At 35.1% G+C, this 23,342-nt stretch overlaps 1 protein-coding gene across 3 annotated transcripts in view; it reads right to left on the bottom strand.

Moving 5' to 3' along the window:
* Nucleotides 1-4,429: 4,429 nt before the first annotated feature.
* FGFR1OP2 (FGFR1 oncogene partner 2) overlaps nucleotides 4,430-23,342 on the bottom strand; it is a 32,975-nt gene continuing 14,062 nt past the window's right edge. The window contains exons 2-8 of one of the 3 annotated variants that reach the window (XM_032432726.1): nucleotides 20,315-20,351; nucleotides 16,982-17,130; nucleotides 14,356-14,473; nucleotides 12,897-13,039; nucleotides 10,432-10,545; nucleotides 7,878-7,991; nucleotides 4,430-6,453 (exon numbers count right to left, since the gene is read on the bottom strand). In XM_032432726.1, coding sequence (XP_032288617.1) covers nucleotides 6,316-6,453; nucleotides 7,878-7,991; nucleotides 10,432-10,545; nucleotides 12,897-13,039; nucleotides 14,356-14,473; nucleotides 16,982-17,116 — 762 coding nt within the window. In that variant the 5' untranslated portion in view covers nucleotides 17,117-17,130; nucleotides 20,315-20,351 and the 3' untranslated portion in view covers nucleotides 4,430-6,315. The remainder of the gene's footprint in view (nucleotides 6,454-7,877; nucleotides 7,992-10,431; nucleotides 10,546-12,896; nucleotides 13,040-14,355; nucleotides 14,474-16,981; nucleotides 17,131-20,314; nucleotides 20,352-23,342) is intronic. The other 2 variants (XM_032432725.1, XM_032432727.1) reach the window with 2 other exon arrangements.

Raw genomic sequence — 23,342 nt, 5'->3', positions numbered from 1 at the left:
AGATGGTTCTCTTTTTATTGTCTGTCTTCCTTGTTAAATTTTATCTATACTATAAAACTGCACAGAGCATACCTTGTCTATTTACCTTTCTTTTTCATTTTCTCCTAAGTCCCTAGAATTTAGCAGTTGTTTCCTGGCAGGGGGGTCAGAACACTTGAGTGATCTACAATCTGTGGTCCTCAAATTCTTTCCTTCTGCTACAGAGTCCTATTAATACACCTCTATACAAGTATAATATACCTGACTCCGCACCCCCACCCCCACCCCCTGTGTGGATTCCTTCCCTTGGAAGGAGGTTAAAGGATGGCCACGATAGCTTTTTTACTTTGAAGTTCTTAGGAGCTAGAAGGCTTATTCACCATGGTTCATGGCTCCTCCTGCTAATGGATTCTCTATTGTCCAGACTGGCTTGCATGTTCTCTGGCTTGCCTGAACTGGGCAGAGCTTTAAGGAAGGGGGTGGAAGATCAGAAAATGATGCAGATGGAAGAAGTAGTTGAGACACATTAAGTGTGCCTTTGTTCCCCAGTTCAGTGTTTTCAGCAATTGAACTGGACCTTAACACCTTTTTTTTTTTTTTTTTTAAAGATTTTATTTATTTTAGAGAGTGCGAGTGCATGAGGAGGGGGAAAGGGCAGAGGGAGAAGGAGAGAATTCCAAGCAGACTCTGCGCTGAGCGCTGGGCCTGGCTCAGGGCTCAGTCTCACGACCCTGAAATCATGACTTGAGGCAAAACCAAGAGTCAGACACTTAACCAACTGAGTCACCCAGGCGCCCCAACACCTTTTTAAAATAAACTAGCCACCTCATTTGGAGCAGACCATCCATATATAAAAATTGCTTAAAATATATGTATTACGAGGGCTGGGCCTACAGTTCTAGAGGACTACTCTCATGGACAGAATTAAAGGCTTTCCTCTGAAAAAAAATCTCTCTCATCTTGCTTATTAATGCCTGAAAGTTTTGGGGCGCCTGGTGGCTCAGTCGGTTAAGCATCTGCCTTTGGCTCAGGCCATGATCTCAGGGTCCTGGGATGGAGCCCCATGTCAGGCTCCCTGCTCAGCGGGGAGCCTGCTTCTTCCTCTGTCCATGCTCTCTTCCTCTAATAAATAAATAAAATCTTAAAAAAAAATGCCTGAAAGTTTTTCAACAGAGGACAGTCTTCCATTTCACAGGTAGAGCTACTTTTCTTCCAAACCAGCTCTCCCTCCTAAATTCCTTTATGATATATACCAGTGATTCTCTACAGAATTTTCTCCTGAATGATGTTTTTAACCTCTTATATTCTATAGGTCTAGAGTCTGCATGACCAAGAATAAAATCCTTATAAAATTTTTATTTATATTCCAGTTAGAGATAGGTCTTAAAATGAACATATTCTAGAAGTTAACATTTGAAGAATTCATTCACTTGATCTCACATCAACCTGTGATTTGATAACACTGAGTACTTGACCACTGAGTGGTGCTGAAATTTGAGATGAAGCTGATAAATCCTTGGCATTTTAAAGTAGCCAAGGTCTAGCCCTATTCATCTTCAACTGTATATACAGACAGAAGCAATGTGCTAAGGCTTGGGGTTATACACTGCGACAGGGACAAGCTCTTGGAACACTGATTCTAACCAGCTTTCTTCTTTGTTAGTTTTATAGAAAGCCCAAATGTAGCTTTCCCAGCAATGTCTGATCAAGAAATACATATCCTGTGCTTCAAGAGTAAGATGTTTTTACTCTGGGTCCAGTTCTACCTACTGATACTGATTTCAATATAGTGAATTTTCTGAAGGCTTTAGTTATTCCAAAGCAGTGGGTTTATGCTTTTCCTTTTATGTAGGTTTACTCCTTTTTCCTCATATGGAAAAAAAAACTTGCAAGGGATATCATTAACTGGAAAAAAAAAATTGAGGAACCAAGGTGTATTTGAGATTCCGATTGTGTGTGTATGTGTATGTTTAAAAGCATTTATAGGGGCGCCTGGGTGGCTTAGTTGGTTAAGCGACTGCCTTCGGCTCGGGTCATGATCCTGGAGTCCAGGGATGGAGTCCTGCATTGGGCTCCCTGTTCAGCAGGGAGTCTGCTTCTCCCTCTGACCCTCCCCCCTCTCATGCTCTCTCTCTCTCTCTCTCATTCTCTCTCATATAAATAAATAAAATCTTTAAAAAAAAAATTAAAAATAAAACCATTTATAGATTAAGTTTTTCTGATTCACAAGAAACTTGTAATTACCCCTGGGAAGACATAAGTTGTAGGAAGAGATTGACTTTGAGCTGTAGTATTTTCTGTATGCTGGATTTTTAACCGTGTACATTTATTTTTTCCTTTATGTAAAAGATAAATTGTAACAAAAAGGAACATAACAAACTTTTGAGAATTTATATACGCGAAATAGGTACAGTACAGAAAATATGTACACAGATGTTTAAAGAAGCATTGTTTTATGTTAACAAAAATTACAGTCTGAATATCCATCAGTAGGAGAAATAATTGACTAAATTATGACATCTATATAAAGATAGTTTCTGTTGCCTGCAAACCAAAGTTTTTTTGTAACTAATTGACTAGTGTATGTAAAACAAGGGAATTAGTTGGAAGTATACTGATGTTATTTTCTTCTGGACATTTCCCCTTATGCATTTGATTTTTACATAGTTGTAATTATATGTGCAATTTAGTATTAAGGTTTTTGTTATGCAAATTTAGGTACATATTTTTGTTACTGTTGCTAGAATTTTTAAGCCGTAGTATATAATAAACTGCACTGGGTAGATATTGATAGTTTATGTCCAGATTATTAAATTAATTTACTATCTCCCTATTGTATGATATTTAGGTCGAATCTAATTTGTTCACTGTAGCACCTATCATAATGTGGCTTTAACCTGGGGAAGCAGTGGAGATGGTGAGAAATGGTAGGATTCTGATATATTTAGAAGGGAGGGTCAGTAGGATTTGCTGATGAATTGGGTGTATGACATAAGAGGAAGTAGAGTCAAAGATGCCACCAAGGTTTTTTGCCTTAGCGGCTAAAAAGATGGAGTTGTTATCAGCTGAGATGGCTGGAGAGTAAGGATTGCTTTGAGCATGTTGAGTCTGAGATCTCTCTTTGATAGTTACAGTTGAAGGAGTCTGGAGCTAATGAGAGGTTTAATGAGAGCTGTAAATTTGGGAGTCATCAGCATTACAGGTGGTATTTAAAGTCATGAGACTGGGGGCGCCTGGGTGGCTCAGTCGTTAAGCGTCTGCCTTGGCTCAGGTCATGATCCCAGCGTCCTGGGATCGAGCCCCACATCGGGCTCTCTGCTCCGCGGGAAGCCTGCTTCTCCCTCTCCCACTCCCCCTGCTTGTGTTCCCTCTCTCGCTGTGTCTCTCTCTGTCAAATAAATAAATAAAATCTTTAAAAAAAAAAAAAAAAAATAAAGTCATGAGACTGGATGAGATCACCAAGGAAGTGAGTAGGAATACAGAGTAGAAATAAGGACTGAGCCCTGGGGCTCTCTAATTTTAAGTCAGAAGAAAGAACAAAAGCAACCACTGAGGTAAAAAGAAAGCCCCTTCAAATTCCAATTAGAAATTATTCTTCATCGATGTTTCACTGAAAAATGCAATCCTATTTTACTCTGACCATCAGAAAAGGTAGAGATCACCAAAAATTGAGTTATGGATCTATAATCTTTCAATCATTGAGGCAGTTTAGAAATAATAAATTTTGGAAGTCACCTTTATATTAAAGAATATCAATTTGAGCAGGTAACCCTTTATCTGTGAGGTTGTATATAATTGTTTTTTTAGAACTGTATTTCCTATATAAAACAAAAAGTAGTGGATAGATGATAAATAGATACTCCTTTTCCAGGGCTGCCATAACAAATCACCACAGGCTGGGTGGCTTAGCAGAAATTTATTCTCTCACAGTTCTGAAAAATCAAGAAGGCCAGAAGTCTGAAATCAAGCAGGGCTGGCCCCTTCCAGAGGCTCTGAGGAACAATGCATTCCATACCCTTCTCCTGGCTTCTGGTGGCATCGTAGGGCCCCGAGGCTTGCATAACTCTCTGCCTCTGTCTTCACATGGCCTTCTCCCTCATGCCTCTGTTTCAAATATCCTTCTCTAAAGACACTGGTCAATGGATATAGGGCCCATCCTAAATCCAGGATGATCTTATTCCAAGATCCTTAAATCTGCAAAAACTTAAAATATGGTCACATTCACAGGTACAGGAGGTTAGAACCTGGACATACCTTTGCGGGGACACTCTTAAACCCACCACATATAATAAAAAGGCTTGCAGGATCAGGAATAAGTTGCTGGCCAATTCCTAAGAAATACAGATAGAAGTTGTTGCTAAATACTAGTTTTGTGGTAAGAGAGAAGATGCCATAAAAATAAACTATTAATAAATGTAAGCATTGTTCTCAAATTAACTTGGAGACCGTATCAATTTCAATCGTTCATCTTTATTGATAAAATAGGCTCGTATGCAGTACACACTCTCAGACATAAATTTAAGGTTTTGCTTTAAAAAAAAAAAAGTATGGATGTTGCTATGTAACAAAGTAAATATCTTTAAACACCAAGATCTTAAAATTATATCCAAGTAAGAAGACTAAGAATAAATTAACTTGTTTATAAAAATAATTATCAAGTAACATTCTGTAATAGAGCTGCCTCAATGAATTGCCTCAGACTTAATCTCAACTGTGTAGCTTATTTTCTTTAATTCTGACTTGGGATAAAAACTGTATGAATGAATGTGCCACCAAATTAATAGATAGTTCCCCCAAAACCAATAGAAAAGTTTAAAAATAAAAATTGTCATTTATAAAATATCAATTAAGGCCTCTGAGAAATGAAATCTATTCAGTGTTTGGGCCATTAGCCCTTTCAGTCAGCCCCATCGACCCCACTTACTCCAAACTTAAGATAGAAAAATTTCAAAGTGAAAAGTGGTTTTGAATTTTACCAATATATGAAATTATACACAAAAATCACCATGTGAATATTTCTTTAACAAATTACAAAGCCAAAAGTAGAATTTGCTACTGTGCTAATTTTAATATAAATGAGTATATTTAATCATATGTGATATTTTTCTTTTATCCTTTTATTCTATAATCACAAAATAAGAAAAATTTAGATTTCAATTGATGTTAAAGTACATTTCTATTTCTAGTGGCTTTTAAAAATTTAAATACTGGATATTATTTTGTAAAAAATAAAACAAATACTTATAAATCCATAGATTTCCTACCCCCCAATCCCCCTATGGACTGAGAGGTTACAAGAAAAATCTTAACAGGTTATGAGGACCAGATAGAGCTTAAGAATAGATCCAGAAAACAATTTTTTTTTTTTGAAATTTTAACTTACTTTCTGTATCTCTTAAGAACACTTTTAAAAAAGGGTTCAATGAGGCAGAGCAAATTTGTTTACTTTGAAATTACCATACCTAGCTTGCTATATCTAACATTTCAACTGTTAGCTAAAAGAGCTGTGTAATATACTTAACGATCAACCAGAGAAGAGAAAAATCTCATCTTCATTATTGATTTAGAACCAAAACTTAATCTTTCAAAGGAGTAGTTTAACCTACTAATATTATGTCTCTTATAAGGTCTTCTTTCTTAGAAAGTAATATTCTTTCTCTTTCATTCCTGAAATGATATTTCATATACTTAAGGAACTTATGGACAATTGTTAGCTGACTATTTTAATTATGGTAAATTAGCTAAAATTAAATTACCTCTTTTGTTTATGGTGCATATATAAAACATTCCTACAGCCTTGCTAACTGAATTTTCTTTGATAAAAATTTACATTTATGGGAAGGTAGACAGGCAATCATTAAAGCTGAAGTTTCATGGTACATAAAGCTATTTGTTAACTCTGACACCATAGAGGGAGGAGAAATAAAATTTAGTATGACAATCTTCCATTCACAAAACTGTGGCAAAATGTGGATAATTTTATGAATTCCCAAGCATTTACTGGGGACAATCACACTTACCCAAGTATCATACAGAATGCCAACTGCACTGCTGAAAGCTCTTGACAGTTCAGCACTCAGAAAATCTTCAGTTTGTTCATCAATTAACAAAGTTTCTATTTTAAATTTTATTTTGGAATAAAGTCTATGACCATTAACTATGCATTTTTTGGTTGCTATCTCAAGAATGTCATTGCCAGTGCACTGTACATACTACAGAAAAAAATAAAGCAAAGGGTAGCTTGAGACAGATTTTTCTGTTCATTCATTCACTTTAGTAGGCCAGTCCCAGTCACCATTTGGAGCCTTATAAGAAGCTCACAGACTTACAGGCTCTTCAGCTCTTCCTCAGACTCAGATCACTATTGGTCACTAATGCTGACAAAGATGAACTTTCAGACATATCATCCTTCCTAAGGTTCAGAAATGATTCTCGAGTTATTTGAAGGATCTCTCTCAAGCCTTTGTTTTCTTGCTAAAAGAGGGCAAAAACAAAGATGTAGTCAGCAAGATAGCCCCAAGAATACAAACGTATCTTAAGCCAAACATATGAAGCTGTGACAGAAGGTTCTATCATTCAAAAACAACAAAAAAGAAAGCTCTGTCATTGGCAGACATATACTAAATGACAAATGCAGTTGAAGCTGACAACTTGAATCCAGAGAATACTTTTTTTAAAGAGATAGAAACTGCTCAGTGTTTTCCACCAGTGCAAAGCCTTATTTATGCAGCTGTGATTGTAGATGGAAGCTCAGAAACTGCCTTATTTTACACTCACAGTATAGATGAAAAAAATAACACCTAGATTTATAGTTCTATAAACTCAACAAAGCCTGTGAATAATACCCTGGGACTAGAACCTCTTTGTACTTTAGTACTTTTACTCCTTTCCATGAGAGCGTGGAATGCAGGACAAGCCATCTGGTTTGGTTTGTTTTCTTCACTGGAATTTGAAAGCAGCAGGGCTGACTGAGTGAATCGTTATATTTTTCAAGGGAAGTGACCAGATCTAGCACTGATAACCAACTTTTTTTCCTAGATTAGCTACTGTAAGAAATTAGCAGACATTTAAAAATAACTTTTATAATTCTCAACCACTTTGTCTTCAGTCTTACTTTCCAAGTTTCATTGGTACAAAGCAGGGATCAGCAAACTACATACAACCTGGCTTGAGATCTGTTGTTTGTAAATTAAACTTTATAGGAATATACAATCTTTTTTGTGTATATGGCTGCTTTGTGTTACAACGGCAGAGTTGAGAAGCCACAACAGAGAATGTCTGGTTTGCAAAGCCTAAAATATTTTCTGTCTTGTCCTTTACTGAAAAAGTTTGCTTACCCCTGTTTTAAAGAATGCTTAGAGACAGAAATCACTTTTGGCCCTTTATAACCAGTAGTATCTCCACCATGATTTCAAAATGAAGCTTTTAAAGTATAAAAGTCTATTCTACTGATTTGAATTATTCAACAATGATTTATGCCTTTGCTACCACAAAATAAAGGACAGAAAAGCTTTTACATTCCCCAGAAAAATACGAGTGCCCAAAGAATATTTGGGGATTAAAAAAATTTTCCCTGCATCATCATGATCTCCAACAGAATGAAGGAATTTTTTAAATTACTAAACTAAAAAGCATATTCACCCAATAACAGGAAGCAACATAGGATCAAAACATCAATTTTCTCAAATATCGCTATAAGTTACTACTGATCCTAGACTCTTCTATTACTATGGAAATGGTCTTGCATTATATACCCATATAACCAGTATCCAGGTTAAGAAAGAGAACATTGCCAGTTTTCCAGAGAAATGTATACATGTATTTTTAAATAGGATGTATTTTCTGGCATAAATCTTTGTATGGACAGTTTTCACCCACATTTGCAATGTAAAACTTACTTCAAGTTGAAATATTCGCTCCTGTTCCTTGCAACCCTGTTGTTCATCAATTTCAATGGCTTTCCTCATTACTGCTGCCATTTCCGTTATCTGATCAACATGTGCTTGTAATTCCTGAAAAAAAGAGATGGGGGTTGCAAATCAGTGAAATACTTTATTTTTATTTTGGATCCTCTCCTTTTTAAAAAGATCTGCATTGCCACTTAATATGAATGTAATATTCTTACATTGCCATTTAACATGGAGGTACTATATCAAACATATTTACAAGAAAGTTGACTGACCATGAATGTGCTTTTGAAATCAGACTTCTGTTAGGGCTACAAGTAAGGATAAGCAGCACAATATAACTAAACCCACTAGCAAGAAGAGTACTCATATTTCATATTCCTCTCACCACAAATGATCAACACCTTTTCCTTTTTTATACCTACATATACTACTAATCAAAGTAATGCGGAAGACAAAAATTATTGACACATTCGATCTCTTTACCCCTAACATCTTCATGATTTACAAATCTTTTCTGTATTATCCCGTGCCTAAAAACTGATCTCAATCCAACCTAGAAACTTTTCCAGATTATAATCTTCTTTGAGAGCAGGAACTGTATCTTGTTTATATTTGCCTGTGTCTGGTACATAATGGATAATAAATATTGAATAAAATGAACAGACATCTGCTTTTGAGTATTAAAATATTAAATGTCCTTCTTTGCAAACTGTTCAAAGTATCACTTAGGTATAAAATAGCCACATTTATTTGGTGCAGCAGGTAGCATAAATTTCTTCCAATCTCATGCTATTATTCTGTTTTGCACACCTATATGATATGCCACGCACCTGCGAGGCAATAGGAATCTGAAACCTATCAAGACATGTTCCCTGATTTCAAGGAGCTTAGAGTCAAGTGAAAGAGACAGACACGAGGTTTAAAAATCAACAGAAACTTGAGAATAATCATTTTTTCAACAAACAGCTTCTAAGACCATTATTCACTGGCAGTTGAGGGTGATTTTATTATATTAAGGTCAAACTTCAAAAGCTAAAAACTTCCCCAATAACCCCGTCTCTTAAATAACTGTACATATCTGATTTGTATAAAGGATTTGGAGAGGACCTCCAAAACCCACAAAACTAGTAAATTGTGGAAGAAATATGGAGAACAAATAGTATCTTTAGCAAGCCACACATTTAGTATGTTCTAACCAACAAAAATGCAGGTCCTTAGGTTATTTTAATGGGGACACCTATACAATGCTAGCATGCAGAAAGGCAAAACAAAAGGACTAACTACACTACCCAATATGATGCTATATAAATGTCAATTAAAATTAAACACCTTTTAAAAAGTTGATTCAGTCCCTGAGTTGCACTATTGACACTTGAAGTGCTCAAAAGCCACATGGTGCTGAACAGCACAGATAACATTTCCATCATTTCAGGAAGTGCTAGTGGACAGTCCTGGATTAGATTATGGTAGCAAGAATAATATCAAGACAAACATCTGTCATATTCTGAAATAGTATTTTAAAAATGACTAATATCCTTCCCTCTGGAAAGGGAGCATAATGTTTAAAAGCAAGTTAAGTACAGACAACTGCAGCAACAGACTGAGGATGATAAATAAAAATCCTGAATACCAACATTTTCTTCAGTTTATCATTTAGTGTCCTTTTAGGGTAAAAGGCTGTACAGGAAGCAAGTAATTCTTTGCTTTTAAAATGGAAGAAAATGAGATTCCACTAATTTTTTCAGGACAGTCTGTTCTAATTAAATCATGAGAAAAAAACACCCCAAGACTTCAAACAGAATAGTATCTTTATAGGCCTAGTTCATGGATGGTTCATTTATTATAATAAAATCTTTAGGAAAGTATCATAGGTCTTTTAATGAACACAAGAGGCCAAGAGCTGTGCTTTCAAAACTGTCTGAAAGGCAAGAAGTGTCAGTAATATAATCCTTGAACTTTCTTGAAATGCCTTTCATTTTTAACTTTTGTTTAGGGTTATTTCAAATTTGCTCAATAAAGACCTGCCACAATAATAATAATAATAATAATAAAGACAATATAGCATATATACATATAGTATAAAACCTAAACAAAGCATTTTTAGGTTGTTGAGAACTCAAACGAAAGAACTACAAACTATCAAAAATCTGAATTAAAACTGTTCCTTTAATAGTTCAAACAAAATTTTTATGAAATCAGACTAAAATGACTTCCAAGAAAACACTTTGATGTCCACAAAGATGAGAGCTGTTTATAAAATTTTGTAGCAACAAAATGAATATCTGGCTTGAACAACCTTTAAAGCCTGCAATTATCTAACAGGCTGGGTATGATACAATACACAGAGAATTAATGACAGATTTAAAGTTTCTACACTGAATATTTTTGCATGGCTATCAAAAGCACAGCATATTTTTTTAAAGCAATTTCACTTATTTGCTGATTTAAACTGGCAGGAAAATTCAGTGTCAAAGAGTGTTTTAAATGGACCTCCCCCCCCTTCCATCCACACCCCGAAAGTTGACTGTTTTATTTAGTGTACATTCTGATTTGCTTCCAAGTGCCTCCTCTCCAGTCCATGTTGAGATGCTTCAAAGATGTGTCGAGATGCATCAAGGAAGAATCCTTCGGAGCTGTTACGATGTACCATGTCAATCTGTAGTATAGAGTCATTATAATGTTAATACGGATATCATCCGTAATTTAAAAACTGAATGAGTGTTAGTTCATGCGTGTTAGCCAACTGTTTGAAATGTTTGTTTTTTTAAGATTTCCAAAAAGGCATCTGTTCAAAAATAATGTAAAAATAAGTATTTGCGTCTGTATTTGGACAAAAATGAGTTCTTCTCAAACTTTTTATTGATTTTTCAATCTGTGCTCAAAAACTTCTAAGTGAGGGTGAAATTCTGTACTACAGTGGTCTCAAAATGATCTCTTATGCCAAAATGCTGTTATGTGTAACTCCGCTTGTTACCCCTAAATGTGTTATAAAATTTTTTTGTGTTTAGGCTCATCAGAGTGTCAGTACCTAAACACGTCCTGGAATCTCGTATTTTTCCACCTTTATCATACAAGTTTCTCTGCTCACCCACTTCTGCTTGTTGACCCTTCCCCCCCCCTCAATAATTAATTCAAGGCTAGATTTAGATGGATTTGTCTTTCTTTCTTGACAGGTTCCCAGATTCTCCTCAAGAGAACTAATCTTGCTTCCACTAGTATTCCTCTATTAAATCATATCTCTATTTTAGGATTCATCACATCCTACCTTATATGTTTGTATCTCCCTTTACACTATAAGCTCTTATGGCAAAGTAATGGAACTTATTATTTATTCATCTTATTATTAATAATAACTAAGCCAGTGCAAGTGTTAATAAATGTTTGTTTAATTGAGTTGAAGTGTCTCCTTTTTGGGAAAAATCAAAATCACAAACATTAATATGTATTAGTTGGAATTAACAACAAGTAACTGAACAGTCATTTTATGGAAGGATCAGCACTTAGATGAATTCAATCTACATAATAAAGGATGGTTTACAGCTATCTTAAGAAATGTTTAACTTTGCTAAATGTGTTCTAATGTGTTCTAGAAAATACTTGCTTTTGGCATAGCTGCTACCAGATGGAACTAGCAACCTGCAGTATCTTATGCTCAACATTTTTTGGTAGAGCAATCTCTTTAGATCTTAACAAATTTATTTCTTAGGTTTTAAACATAAAGGCCTTTTGGAATTTCTCAAGATTATATTTTACCAATAATTTAAGTTAATTTAAGTCAATTCATCTTTGTACCTTTAAAAGAAACACTCAAGTTATACATTTAAATTTATATGTTTTTATAATGATCTCATTAATGATAGATAAATTTATATTCAAAAGATTGCCACTTAAATATCCAAGGTTATTCCTTTTGGTTAGAAGATGAATAGTATAGTTAGATAACATTAACCCATATTTATTAATTTATTATTATACAATTGACACAAGAGGTATCTATTACTAATTCTCTTAATATGCAAACTTGTCACACAAAGATCTATTTACTAGGTATTTAATTTTAATAGAATAATTAATAATTTAAAAATACCTACAAGCACCAAGATGGAAGAATTATTTTAAGGACTCAAAAATGTGTTTCAGTAATTGAGAGATAAAAACATGTCTTAAAACAGTATTTCTTAAATAATGTTAGTTTTAACTAATAATAGTTAGCTCACCATTATCCAATACAGGTAATAGCTAGAAATCACAATATTCTAATATTTTTATTCACATCAGCAGTTAAAATTCAGCTTAAAATATAAATAGGAAAGGATTATTAGACTTGTCTTCATAGCACTTGCTAATGAACATAGGGACATACACAAAGAAAACAGACACAGGGATGTCAATAAGTAAAATGAACAGAGGGAAAAACACTAATTTCTAACCAGTTCAGTCAGCTCTGTCTCTAAAAATGGTGTTAAGTGATATGTGATTGGGGATTGGGGGTGGGGTCAAATCTTAATATGCTGGCTCTTTTCCTCCCTGCCCCCTATGGTTTTTCCATCATAATCAGTATTGTTTATAGTCTGGATTAATTAGCCTCATTCAGAAAACAGTCTTAAGGAAAATAAATCTACCTTTAGCTGGTTTCAGATTTCTGAAAAAGTTTTTCAGCATTTCAATTTTTGTTTTTGCAACAAATGTCAACACACAAATTAGAAGAAATATTTCTTAAAAGCAGATAACCTTATAAAATAATTTTGAATTGAATATACTTACCTTTACTTCCCAAATAAAGTTTATTTTTGAAAATATGTTAAAGCTACTAGGGAACAATAGGAGAGTAAATCAAACAAAATATGTAAAAAGAAATGACAAAAATAAGGAAAAGCATAAAATGTCAGAAAGATGAAATATTCAATATCATGTTAGATACCTGTGATTTAAAAAAAAAAAATCTCAACACAAGTTAACCAATTGTGCTTCTTTTTCATTTTCAGTTATATTTATAAAATGGATTACCTTGGAGTGCTGTTCTTTTAACTTCGTTATTATACCCGGATCATCTTTTTTGCTAGCCATTAGCAGTCTAAACATTTGCTCTCGATACTTGCTCATTATAAGTTCCAAGGCAGACTGATGTTCTTCCAGGGATGTACGCAATTCTATCAAGAATCACAAGAATAACAGTATATTTTACTCAAACTTGAGTTAAAGATGTACAAAATATTCTCTTCCCCACTGTATTTACCAAAAAAAAGACGGTGTTTCAAAAAGAAAACGTGTAAAAACCTTGACATAAAGAAAGCAAGCACACCAAATGGAGTCCTTTATTAGTTTTTTAAATGACCATTTAAAACTCAGTTTTAAAGAATCATTTCAACAAACATTTACTGAATAATAATTAAGTACAAGATAATGCTCTATATTAAGAATACCCAAAAGGCCATGGAGCTCAGAGTCTAGTGGAGAAAGCAAATGCATAAATAATTATAATACAATGTGTAAAGTACAGCGTAGAGCTCTACCCAAATATATATAAACAAAGTCTGTGAGGAGAAACTGGTGAAAGTTTCACATTATTGAGATGAACTTGCATTCCTTAAGTTGAAAAAGGAAAGGGCATTCTACACAGGAAGGCATGAAAGCGGATGTTGTATTCAGGAACTAGTTCAGGACAGCAAGAACAAAGGTTTCATGGAGAAGAGAGGTATGGGAAGAAGACAGAGAAAAAGGCCTTGAGTTGATTTTGAAAGCTCTGGATAAGGAAATAAGTATACAATGAAGGTTCTAAAGCAAAAAAATACCATGATTAGATATATCTTTGAAAAATGAATCTGATGCCTGTTTTGGAGACAGACTGAAGGGGGGGAAGAGACTAAAATCACAGAGGCCAATTAGGGCCTCCCATCAGTTCAAGAGACCATGAACACCAAAGCAAGAGACCAAAGCAGTGGTTCTGCAGAGAAGGAAAGTGAGTTACTTCATAGGTAACAACAATGGCACAAACTGAATATTGAGGGTAAGAATCTAGGATGACTCCATGCAAGGTAGACATTCATATGTACAAAAGGATAATGATTAATACATATGATTTGGGCATATGGATCAGAAATGAGAATACCAAAAAGGAAATTTAGTTGGCTATTTCCCCATTTTTGAAAATATTAAGAGTCCAATTGTGTATTACAGCTCTTTTAATTTTAACTAAATTCAATTTTAACTAAAATCCAATGAACTATGCCCTTCAAAAGGGTATATTTTATGGTATGTGAAATACACCTCAAATGTGTAATAAAAGAACATGTGCAAAAGAAATGAAAAATTATTTTTTTTAAATAAATTTGAATCTAACTTTAAAGCCCACTCCTTTATTCTCAAAGCATTCTGATGAGCCACTTAGTAACATAATTCATCATAATTTCCTGGTTCTTAACTTTAGTTGTCAAACTCTTTTGTGTTTTAAGACTATATATCTTACCTTTGTTCTCTTGTTGCAGTTCTCTGATTTGTCTGTTTTCTTGCTGGATTCCCATAACTAATGTGGACCGTGGCCGATGCCTTGCAACTTCATTAAGTTCTTGAATTTCTTCCTGATACTAATGAAAAGATCAAAAAAGAACATGTGGGGAGCAAATATTTGAAAGTATATATCTCAGATATATATCTGATAAGGGTCTAATATCCAGAATACATAAAGAATTCTTACAACTCTCAATAACAATAACAATAATCCTAATTTAATAATAATACATTAAAAAATGGGCAAACAAAGTAAGTTCTGGGGAATCTAATGTACAGCATGGTGACTATAGTTAATAAGATTGTGTTATATGCTTAGAAGTCAGTAAGAGTAGATCTTAAATGTTTTCATCACATACACATGGTAATTATGTGAGGTGATGCAGGTGTTAACTAACTTTACTGTGGTAATCATTTTGCAATATATATGTGTATCAAATCATCTTGCACACCTTAAGCTTACACAATGTTATATGTCAATTCTATCTCAATAGAGCTGGAAAAAAGTGGGCAAGGTATCTGAAGAGATATTTCTCTAGAGAAGGTATACAAACGGCCAATAAGCACATAAAAAGATGTTTAATATTACTAGTCGTCAGGGAAATGCAATTCAATACAATAGTAAGATACCACTTCACAACTATTAGGATGATCTTTTTTTTTTTTTTTTAAGGATTTTATTTATTTATTTGACAGAGAGAGACACAGTGAAAGAGGAAACACAAGCAGGGGGAGTGGGAGAGGGAGAAGCAGGCTTTCCGCCGAGCAGGGAGCCTGATGTGGGGCTCGATCCCAGGACCCTGGGATCATGACCTGAGCCGAAGGCAGATGCTTAACGACTGAGCCACTCAGGCGCCCCTAGGATGCTCTTAATCAAAAAGTCAAATAACAAGTGTTGGACAGATTGTAGAGAAATTGTACTGTTGACTGGAATGTAAAATGGTGTAGCTGCTTTGGAAAATAGTCTGGCAGATCCTCAAAAATTTAAACACAGAGCTATTATATGACCCATTCATTCTACCCCCAGGTATATACCTAAGATAACTGAAAATATATGTCTACACAGAAACTTGTACACTAATATTCATAGCAGTATTATTTATAATAGCCCCCAAAAAGAAACAATCCAAACGTCTATCAACTGATGGATAGACACAATGCACTATAACCTTATGATGGAATATTATTCAGCAATAAAAAGGAATAAAAAACTTGGACGAACCTCAAAAAAATCACATTAAAAAACCAGTTACAAAAAGCCACATATTGTATGATTCCATTCATATGAAATGTCCCAAAGAGACAAATCCACAGACAGAAAGATTAGTTGCTAGGGGCTGAGGGAAGGGAGAACTAGGGAACAGCTGCTAGTGGAAGTGAGCTCTTGGCGTGATGAGACTGTACCAGAATTAGATAGTGAGTATGGCTGCACAACCTGTGAATGTACTAAAATCCAATGAACTATGCCCTTCAAAAGGGTTAATTTTATGGGTATTGTGAACTATAGCTCAATAACAATAGTAAAAAAGAACATGTGCAAAAGAAATGAAAAAAACTATAAATAAATGTGAGTCTAACTTTAAAACTGTACTCCTTCATTTTCAAGGCATTTTGATGTGCCGCTTAGTAATGTATTCATTATAACATTTCTGGTTCTTTAATTGTCAAACTCCTTCGTTTTTACAACTCAGTACCAGATATATGTTCCTTGGAATGCATGAGTCAAGCTGGACAGTTAGGGAGATATGTAATCTGTTTAGGGCAACAAAACAAGTAAACTTTCTCCATTATTTCCAGTAGCTTTGTTAAAAGCAGTATCCCAGGGTTGCTTCCTTTTACAAGACGGATGAGTTTCACAAGAATAGGCTATGAATATACATTTCCCCCAACTGATTTCCATCGTAATATAAGAAATTGTATAATTCTCTTTGAGTTGAAAATTTTGTCAATAAGGAGGCTTTTAAAATGGTAGCTAAACTCCATAGACCACTGGAAAGTTCTTTTATGCAAGTTCTTTTATAAGAAAATTCTTACACGTATTATAAGGATAATAAGAAGTGAAGCCCTTTTCATTTCTTCTTTAACTGGTAGCATTAAGTGAAAATTAAGGTAGGAAGTACAGTATAAACCAGATATTGCTTTACATCATTTTCGAAAACTACTTTGTTGTTAAATAACATCACCTAAGTACTTTTATAAAGAAAAATATAAACATTTCTACATTACAAAAATATGAGACAGAGCAAAATATGTCACTATTAGTAAAAGATATTATTTGGTCTTTGTCAAGTATCTCTGAACCTAATATATTCATATATTTTCTAAACTCCAACGTGCAACTTTGTCAGAAAAACAAGTAATCAAATATACAGTTTTTAGAATATACATACATATATATATATTACCTGAACATGACAAAATTATAGGATAGTCTAAAGTAAAATTAAAACCTACAAGTCAAACTACTTTTAAGTTTTACAGAACATTAAAAAAATAACTATTAATTAAGCAGAAGTTTATGATTCAAGCAATACATAAATGTCTGCTTTTTTCAAAATGGAATCAACAAGAAAGAAAAATCAAACCTGCTTCATCGCTTCTACTCGCTTATTGAGAGCTGTGGTTTGCTCAATCAGAGATTCTGCTGCATCGTCATGATCTCTCAATCTTTCAACAAGAGCTTTAGCATCAGCAAGTGCCTTCTCAATTGTGCAACTCATTTCTAAAGGAATACCTATAAAATTAAAATCAAGACTCAAAACAAAGCCAGTATATCGTCATTACTATTTTAGTTTCATGTTAACATAGATATGCTTAAGCTACATTTGTTACAGGATTGTTCACTGCGCAGAAAAAACATGTAAGAACACTTGTGGTGTTGCTTCTTTTAGGATGGCACAAGCCTGACAGTGAATTTATAATATCAAAAAAATTAGAGCATATATAAATGATTTGCAGACATAATCAGAGTGTATTTAAAATACCCTGAATTTATGGTGGGGAAAAAAGTACAGATCAAGTGAATACATTTTATATTATATAAAAATTGTGCTCTTCAGGAGATCACTCCCTTATCTTGTTATTTGTGAAGAAGGTCACTTTATTAGTCCGTATTCTGTGGTCCATGATTTTGAGTTGCTAACTATGAGATCCTTCCTAGCCTCTGCTTGGTCAGGTGACCTGAGATACCATTTACAACACACACTTATTGACCAGCCAAACTGGTCTCTATGTGTCATGCTATGTCAAAGTGTCCTTCTTTTGGAGGAACTACATCTTATATGAAGTACTATAATCCTAACTCTTGCACTTCCTTAGTAAGTGGTTAAAAAAATATGACTTAGAACACCAGCCATTATGGGAAATTTTTGATACGTTAAAATCAATAAATAATGTGTTTAAGAGGAGCTCAAAAAATTAGGAGACAAAATATGAAACATTCAATAGTTAGCTTCTTTCTTCCCTAGTATGCAGAGACCTCAAAACAAAATCGTAATTTTAAAATAATCTCTCAAAGACTTTAACCTTCTGAAATTTACTATCTTTGAATTTTTCTCTTAGTTTTACCTTACCTTCTATATGAGCCATCCTTTCTTCAGGGCTTTCTCAAAAAGTAAAGTCACACGGTAAAATTACTAGGCCAGAAGCCAGGTCTACAGAAGTTAAATTAAAACTCTGGTATGGATCAAAGCTAAGGGCTATAATTAAGGATTTCATCAACTGTAGGAAGACAAATTTGCTACAGAATGCAAGATTGTTAGATTCTACTGTACTAGTTCAAGCCTGAATAAGAGGATTTAATCAGAATTAAAATGAAAAACTGCCAATTTAGAAAATACTCAATATATGACATTTCCAGAGAGCTTTAAGAATTAAAAAAAGCTGGAAATTAAACAATTTCTGGCTCTCCAGATAAAACAACCAAAAGATTTGTCTTCTAAGATTTGAGAGATTCAGAAAAAGGTACTTGAAAAAATGATAAGCAAAGGGGTCATTAAAGTTACAACTGTCCCATACTGGCTAAAACACAAAAGGACAACTATCCATTATCTGTTCAAGATGCTGCTCCAAGGAAGACATTAGCAAACAACAGTGTCCTGTCCTTTCTCTAAACTTCCAAGGAGAATTACTTAAAATTATAGATGGATAACAATACAGATTTCTTATTCATATGGGAGCCATCATATCTCCCATTAACCCCACTAGTATGAAACACCAGATCCTTCAGAATAGAATTTTGAAGTTATTTAAAGCCCCCTCACCAAAAAGAAGCAAAACAACAACAAAAAAAACAAAACTAGGAGGGGGAAGTGGGGGCAAATTGACTTGTAATGAGTAAAAAAAAAAAAAAAATTTGGGCGCCTGGGTGGCTCAGTCGTTAAGTGTCTGCCTTCAGCTAGGGTCATGATCCCAGGGTCCTGGGATCAAGTCCCGCATCAGGCTCCCTGCTCGGCGGGAAGCCTGCTTCTCCCTCTCCCATTTCCCCCTGCTTGTGTTCCCTCTCTTGCTGTGTCTCTGTCAAATAAATAAATAAAATCTTAAAAAAAAAATAAAAACAAGACATATTTGTCTTACAGTAAAGATAATTGGATGGAACAGATGGTCAAAGAAAATAATAACAAAAAAAACAAATTTGAAAGTCTAGAGAAAATTGTAAAAGACTTTAGAGACATAAAGTTTATCTTGGCTTAACAGAACAACTCAAGGGCTAAGAACCTCTAACAATCCCAGGTCCCAACCTGTAAATAATATTATTGGGACTACTATCTGAAAAATACTCCTTTATGCTCTGTAACACAACATCTACAAATATAATACACAGGATCTGTTTCCAAACAGAAGACACTAAGGCTCCTACATACGATTAGATGATAGGTGATACAGACATTAAAAAAACTATACTGTGTATGATTCAATAAGTTTCCCCCCCCTTGCCCTCCCAAAAAAAAGGGGAGAAGAAAAAAAACTGAGCTCCTAGATTCCTCTGGGCAAAAGAATCCACAGAGACTGACAGATTAATTGGAAGAGAGCCCTGAATCTAGATGGAGTCTTCCTAGGTAATCATAAATCTTTCTTTTTAAAATCTTTCTTTTTAAAATACAAAAAAGTTATGCTGTGTTCTGGGGATATTAACTTCACAACATGGCACCAGAGTCACTGCCTATTAAATCCTATGCCTTAATTGAGGAGCTAAGATAGCCTTCTTCCCTCAGAGCAATCACAGGCCTTGATTCAACATCTTCCTAACTTACACTAGGTCTTTTTTTTTTTTTTTAAAGATTTTATTTATTTTTTGACAGAGAGAGACAGTGAGAGAGGGAACACAAGCAGGGGGAGTGGGAGAGGGAGAAGCAGGCTTCCCGCTGAGCAGGGAGCCCGATGCAGGGCTCAACCACAGGACCCTGGGATCATGACCTGAGCCAAAGCAGATGCTTAACCGACAGAGCCACCCAGGCTCCCCTACACTAGGTCATTAAACCTAATGTTGCCATGTCGCAAATCCCTATTGGTAAAGGAAAACCACTCTATGTTTTCTACTAGCTGAATAATTATGAAATATTGTTACTTTCTCCTTTTCATATTACCATCCACTAGTAACACTCTTACTCCAATAACCAACCCACTGAACGAAAATCTCATGATTGTGTTTCCATTCCATAAATCAAGAAATGTCCAAGCCCCAAACAAAACTTTTGAATTCTCTAGGCACAAATCTTGACTTTACTGCTTGTTAATAGGTTTTATAATAAGCACAAAAAGTGACAATACCAGACTTGATATACAATAGGTACTTTAGTCACTCTGATAAAACTAGTTTTCTTACTGGAAGCCAAACCGATCAAATGACTTAACTGTAGCTGTCTAAAATAGAGCAACTTGCTTTAAAAAAAAAAAAAAGTGAATTTATATTCTATTACCTGGATCATTTTTGGGATAATTCACTTCTTTGAAATACTGCAAAAAAAAAAAAAAAGTTCCTCAGATATCCCTTAATAAACAATGAATACATTAACTATTTAATGGCTTGATACTACCTAAAATAACAGAGACACACAATTAAAAAAAACACCATACAAGCTAGGATGCTATGTATGTACTAGTATACATAGTATAATTATGGAACTACCTTATGCTATAAACAGATTTCTTTGACTCAAAGTCCTTATGCAAGGGCCTCACATAAAACAACAAAATCATAAATCTATGGAGAAGTTCAAAGATTCCATCATAGACACTCAAAATCTGGCCTGACAAATTCCAAAAAGAAACATGGGATGATCAAGTTGTAAAATCCACGAGGATAAGAGCAGCCACAATCAGAATGGTGACTCGATAGCACCAGATGAAACCTCAAATGGACACTAGAAACTCTAGGAAACATCACATTCCAGTAGGAAAAAAATTTGGCCACAACATTAGAAACACTGATGGGAAAATTTTTTGGATAGCAGGGGATATGGCCCAGTGCATGTTTTATTTGCAAATAAATTAATCTGGAAAAATTTAAAAGATGAAGTGAGGACTAAAACCATTCCTAAAGAATTTTTTGAACATCTTCCAGTGGATTTTATAGGGCTGTCTCTCTATGCTCTAGCAATACGTAACACTCCTTAATATACTAGTATGTTTATATTATGAATGGGTTGAAAAAGTCCCCTGTTAAAAAGCCATAATAATGGCAATAGTTAAAATACTACTATAGTCTGTACTTCCCACCAACGACATTCTAACTTCTCAATCAAGTATTATGGAAATGTATTTAACTGGCACAGTTATTTATGAATTTAAATTATGCAGCACTCTCTTTTCCTCAGAAATCTGTCTTCATCATTCCCGGTCCTCAGTAAAACTCAAACAGGATAAATCCAAGAAGGTCTAAACTCAGACACACCATAATCAAATTTCTGAAAACTAAACAGAAAGAAAAATTCTTAAAAACAGAAAGAGACAAATGACACTTATGGAGAACCAACAATTTGAAGGACAGTCAGAAGCCAAACTGATTCAAATTGAAAACGAAACACTTAAAATGCAGAAAGAACAGAACTGTCACCCCAGAATTCCATATCCAGCAAAAATACCCTTTATATATGAAGGTGAAATAAAAATCACTCTCAGAAGAAAAAGAATTCATTCCTAACAGATTTGTTCTAAAAGAATTTCTTCAAAGAGAAGCAAAATGGTATCAGAAGGAAACTTAGAGCATTAGGAATAAAGGAAGAGTAACATAAATAAATAGGCAAATATCATAAACTATTCTTGAATGCTTTAAAATGTCTGATGTTTGAAAACAAGAACTATAACTTCTGTCTGAATTTTCAGTTTATGTATATGTAATATATAACTATGATATAAAGGTGGGAGGATAAATGGACCTATATAGTGATAACATTTTAACATGTCACCTGAAATTATTAAATGTCAACTGCAAATAAAACTGTTTTATGTATGTGTGTATATATATATTTCCTAGAGAAACCCCTAAAGAACCTGTACAGAGATAATAGTCAAAACCACAACAGATGAATTAAAATAAAGTAAAAAGTGTTCAATAACCCAAAAGAACAGAAAGGGGGAAATAAAGGAACAAAATATTGAAGGAACAAATTACAAGATGTTGGACCTTAATTCAAACATATTAGTAATTACACTAAATGTAAATGTTCTAAACACACTAACTAAAAGATATATTATCAGAATGAATTAAAAAACAGAACCTAGGGAGGGGCTAAGATGGTGGAGTAGGAGGATCTTCAGCTTACCCTGTCCCACAGACACACCAAGACAACAGTCTCATCTGTACAACTAACTCTGAAAACGACCCGAAGACTGGTAGAACACACCTTCCACAGTTAATGGCAGAGATGAGGCCACATTAGAAAAGGTAGGAGAGGTAGAGACTCGTTGGGAACCAAACCCCTGGTGAGACAAACCACAAATGGGAGGGATACCATTAGCACAGAGAATTAAGAGTATCAGACCCCACCCCAGACACTGCAGGCACCTCAGGCCCTGGGGACTTGCACTCTGAAGACAAATCCCAGTAACATCTGGCTATGGAAAACAATGGGGTTTAACTTCTGGAGTTTTTAAAAATCAGTGGGGCTTAACTCTGGGGACTTTAAAAATCAGTGGGCTTAACAAAAGAGGTGGAAGGCAATAGGAAACTGAGTCCCTGCCCTTAAAGAGCTAGCATAACAAATAATTCGGGCACAGAAGCAGCAGTTTGAAAAGTGCCTGGGGTATATGTGAAGGATATTTATTTACTAGTCTCAGAACATATGCTGGAGAAGCAGGGATCTTCAGGAGATTTCTCTAAGAAAAAAGTGATGGTGGGGACCATTCCTCTCACCCTCCCCTAGCCTAGATAGCTGGACACCTGCAGGAACTAGCACTAACACTCTCCACACTTGCTAGCACTGCATGCCCTGCCCCCACATTCCCCTGTCACCTGCCTGTTCCAACCCACCCACCTTGGTAGGCATCCCTCCAAAGAGGCTCCTGCTCTTCCACACCCTGCAAGCAGCCCTGGCAGGGAATGGTGCCATTCCAAAGAAACTCCTGCCTTGGGGAGGAGGCAGATAATCCCACATACCAGCTTGCCCACAGTTCCAGGAGCCAAATCTTTTAGCAGACTGTGCAGGAAAAATGCTCTGCCATATGGTGTGCCTGCAGCTGCAGCCAGAAGCAGGCTATAGATACCTACTCTGACTGCCAGTTCTGGCCCTCAACAAAACCCTCTGTGGGCTCTACAGGGAGAAAGCCCTTCCTTTCAATGTACCAAAGAGAGGCTAATTGCAGACAGCTAGCCTGACTGCTGACCTTGCCCACCTCTCAGCCAACTACAATCTCACACAGGCTCCTCAACAACTCGGACTAAACCCTGTCCAGTGCACCCACAGCAGGCAAAGCAGGTTACTGCAGCCAACTAGGCTGAAGGCAAAC

The sequence above is a fragment of the Phoca vitulina genome, unplaced genomic scaffold, assembly GCF_004348235.1.
Source record: "Phoca vitulina isolate PV1807 unplaced genomic scaffold, GSC_HSeal_1.0 scaffold49, whole genome shotgun sequence".
In the NCBI taxonomy this organism is placed as follows: domain Eukaryota; kingdom Metazoa; phylum Chordata; class Mammalia; order Carnivora; family Phocidae; genus Phoca; species Phoca vitulina.
Note: the sequence above shows the minus strand (reverse complement) of the source record. Positions and strands in the feature narration are given on the sequence as shown.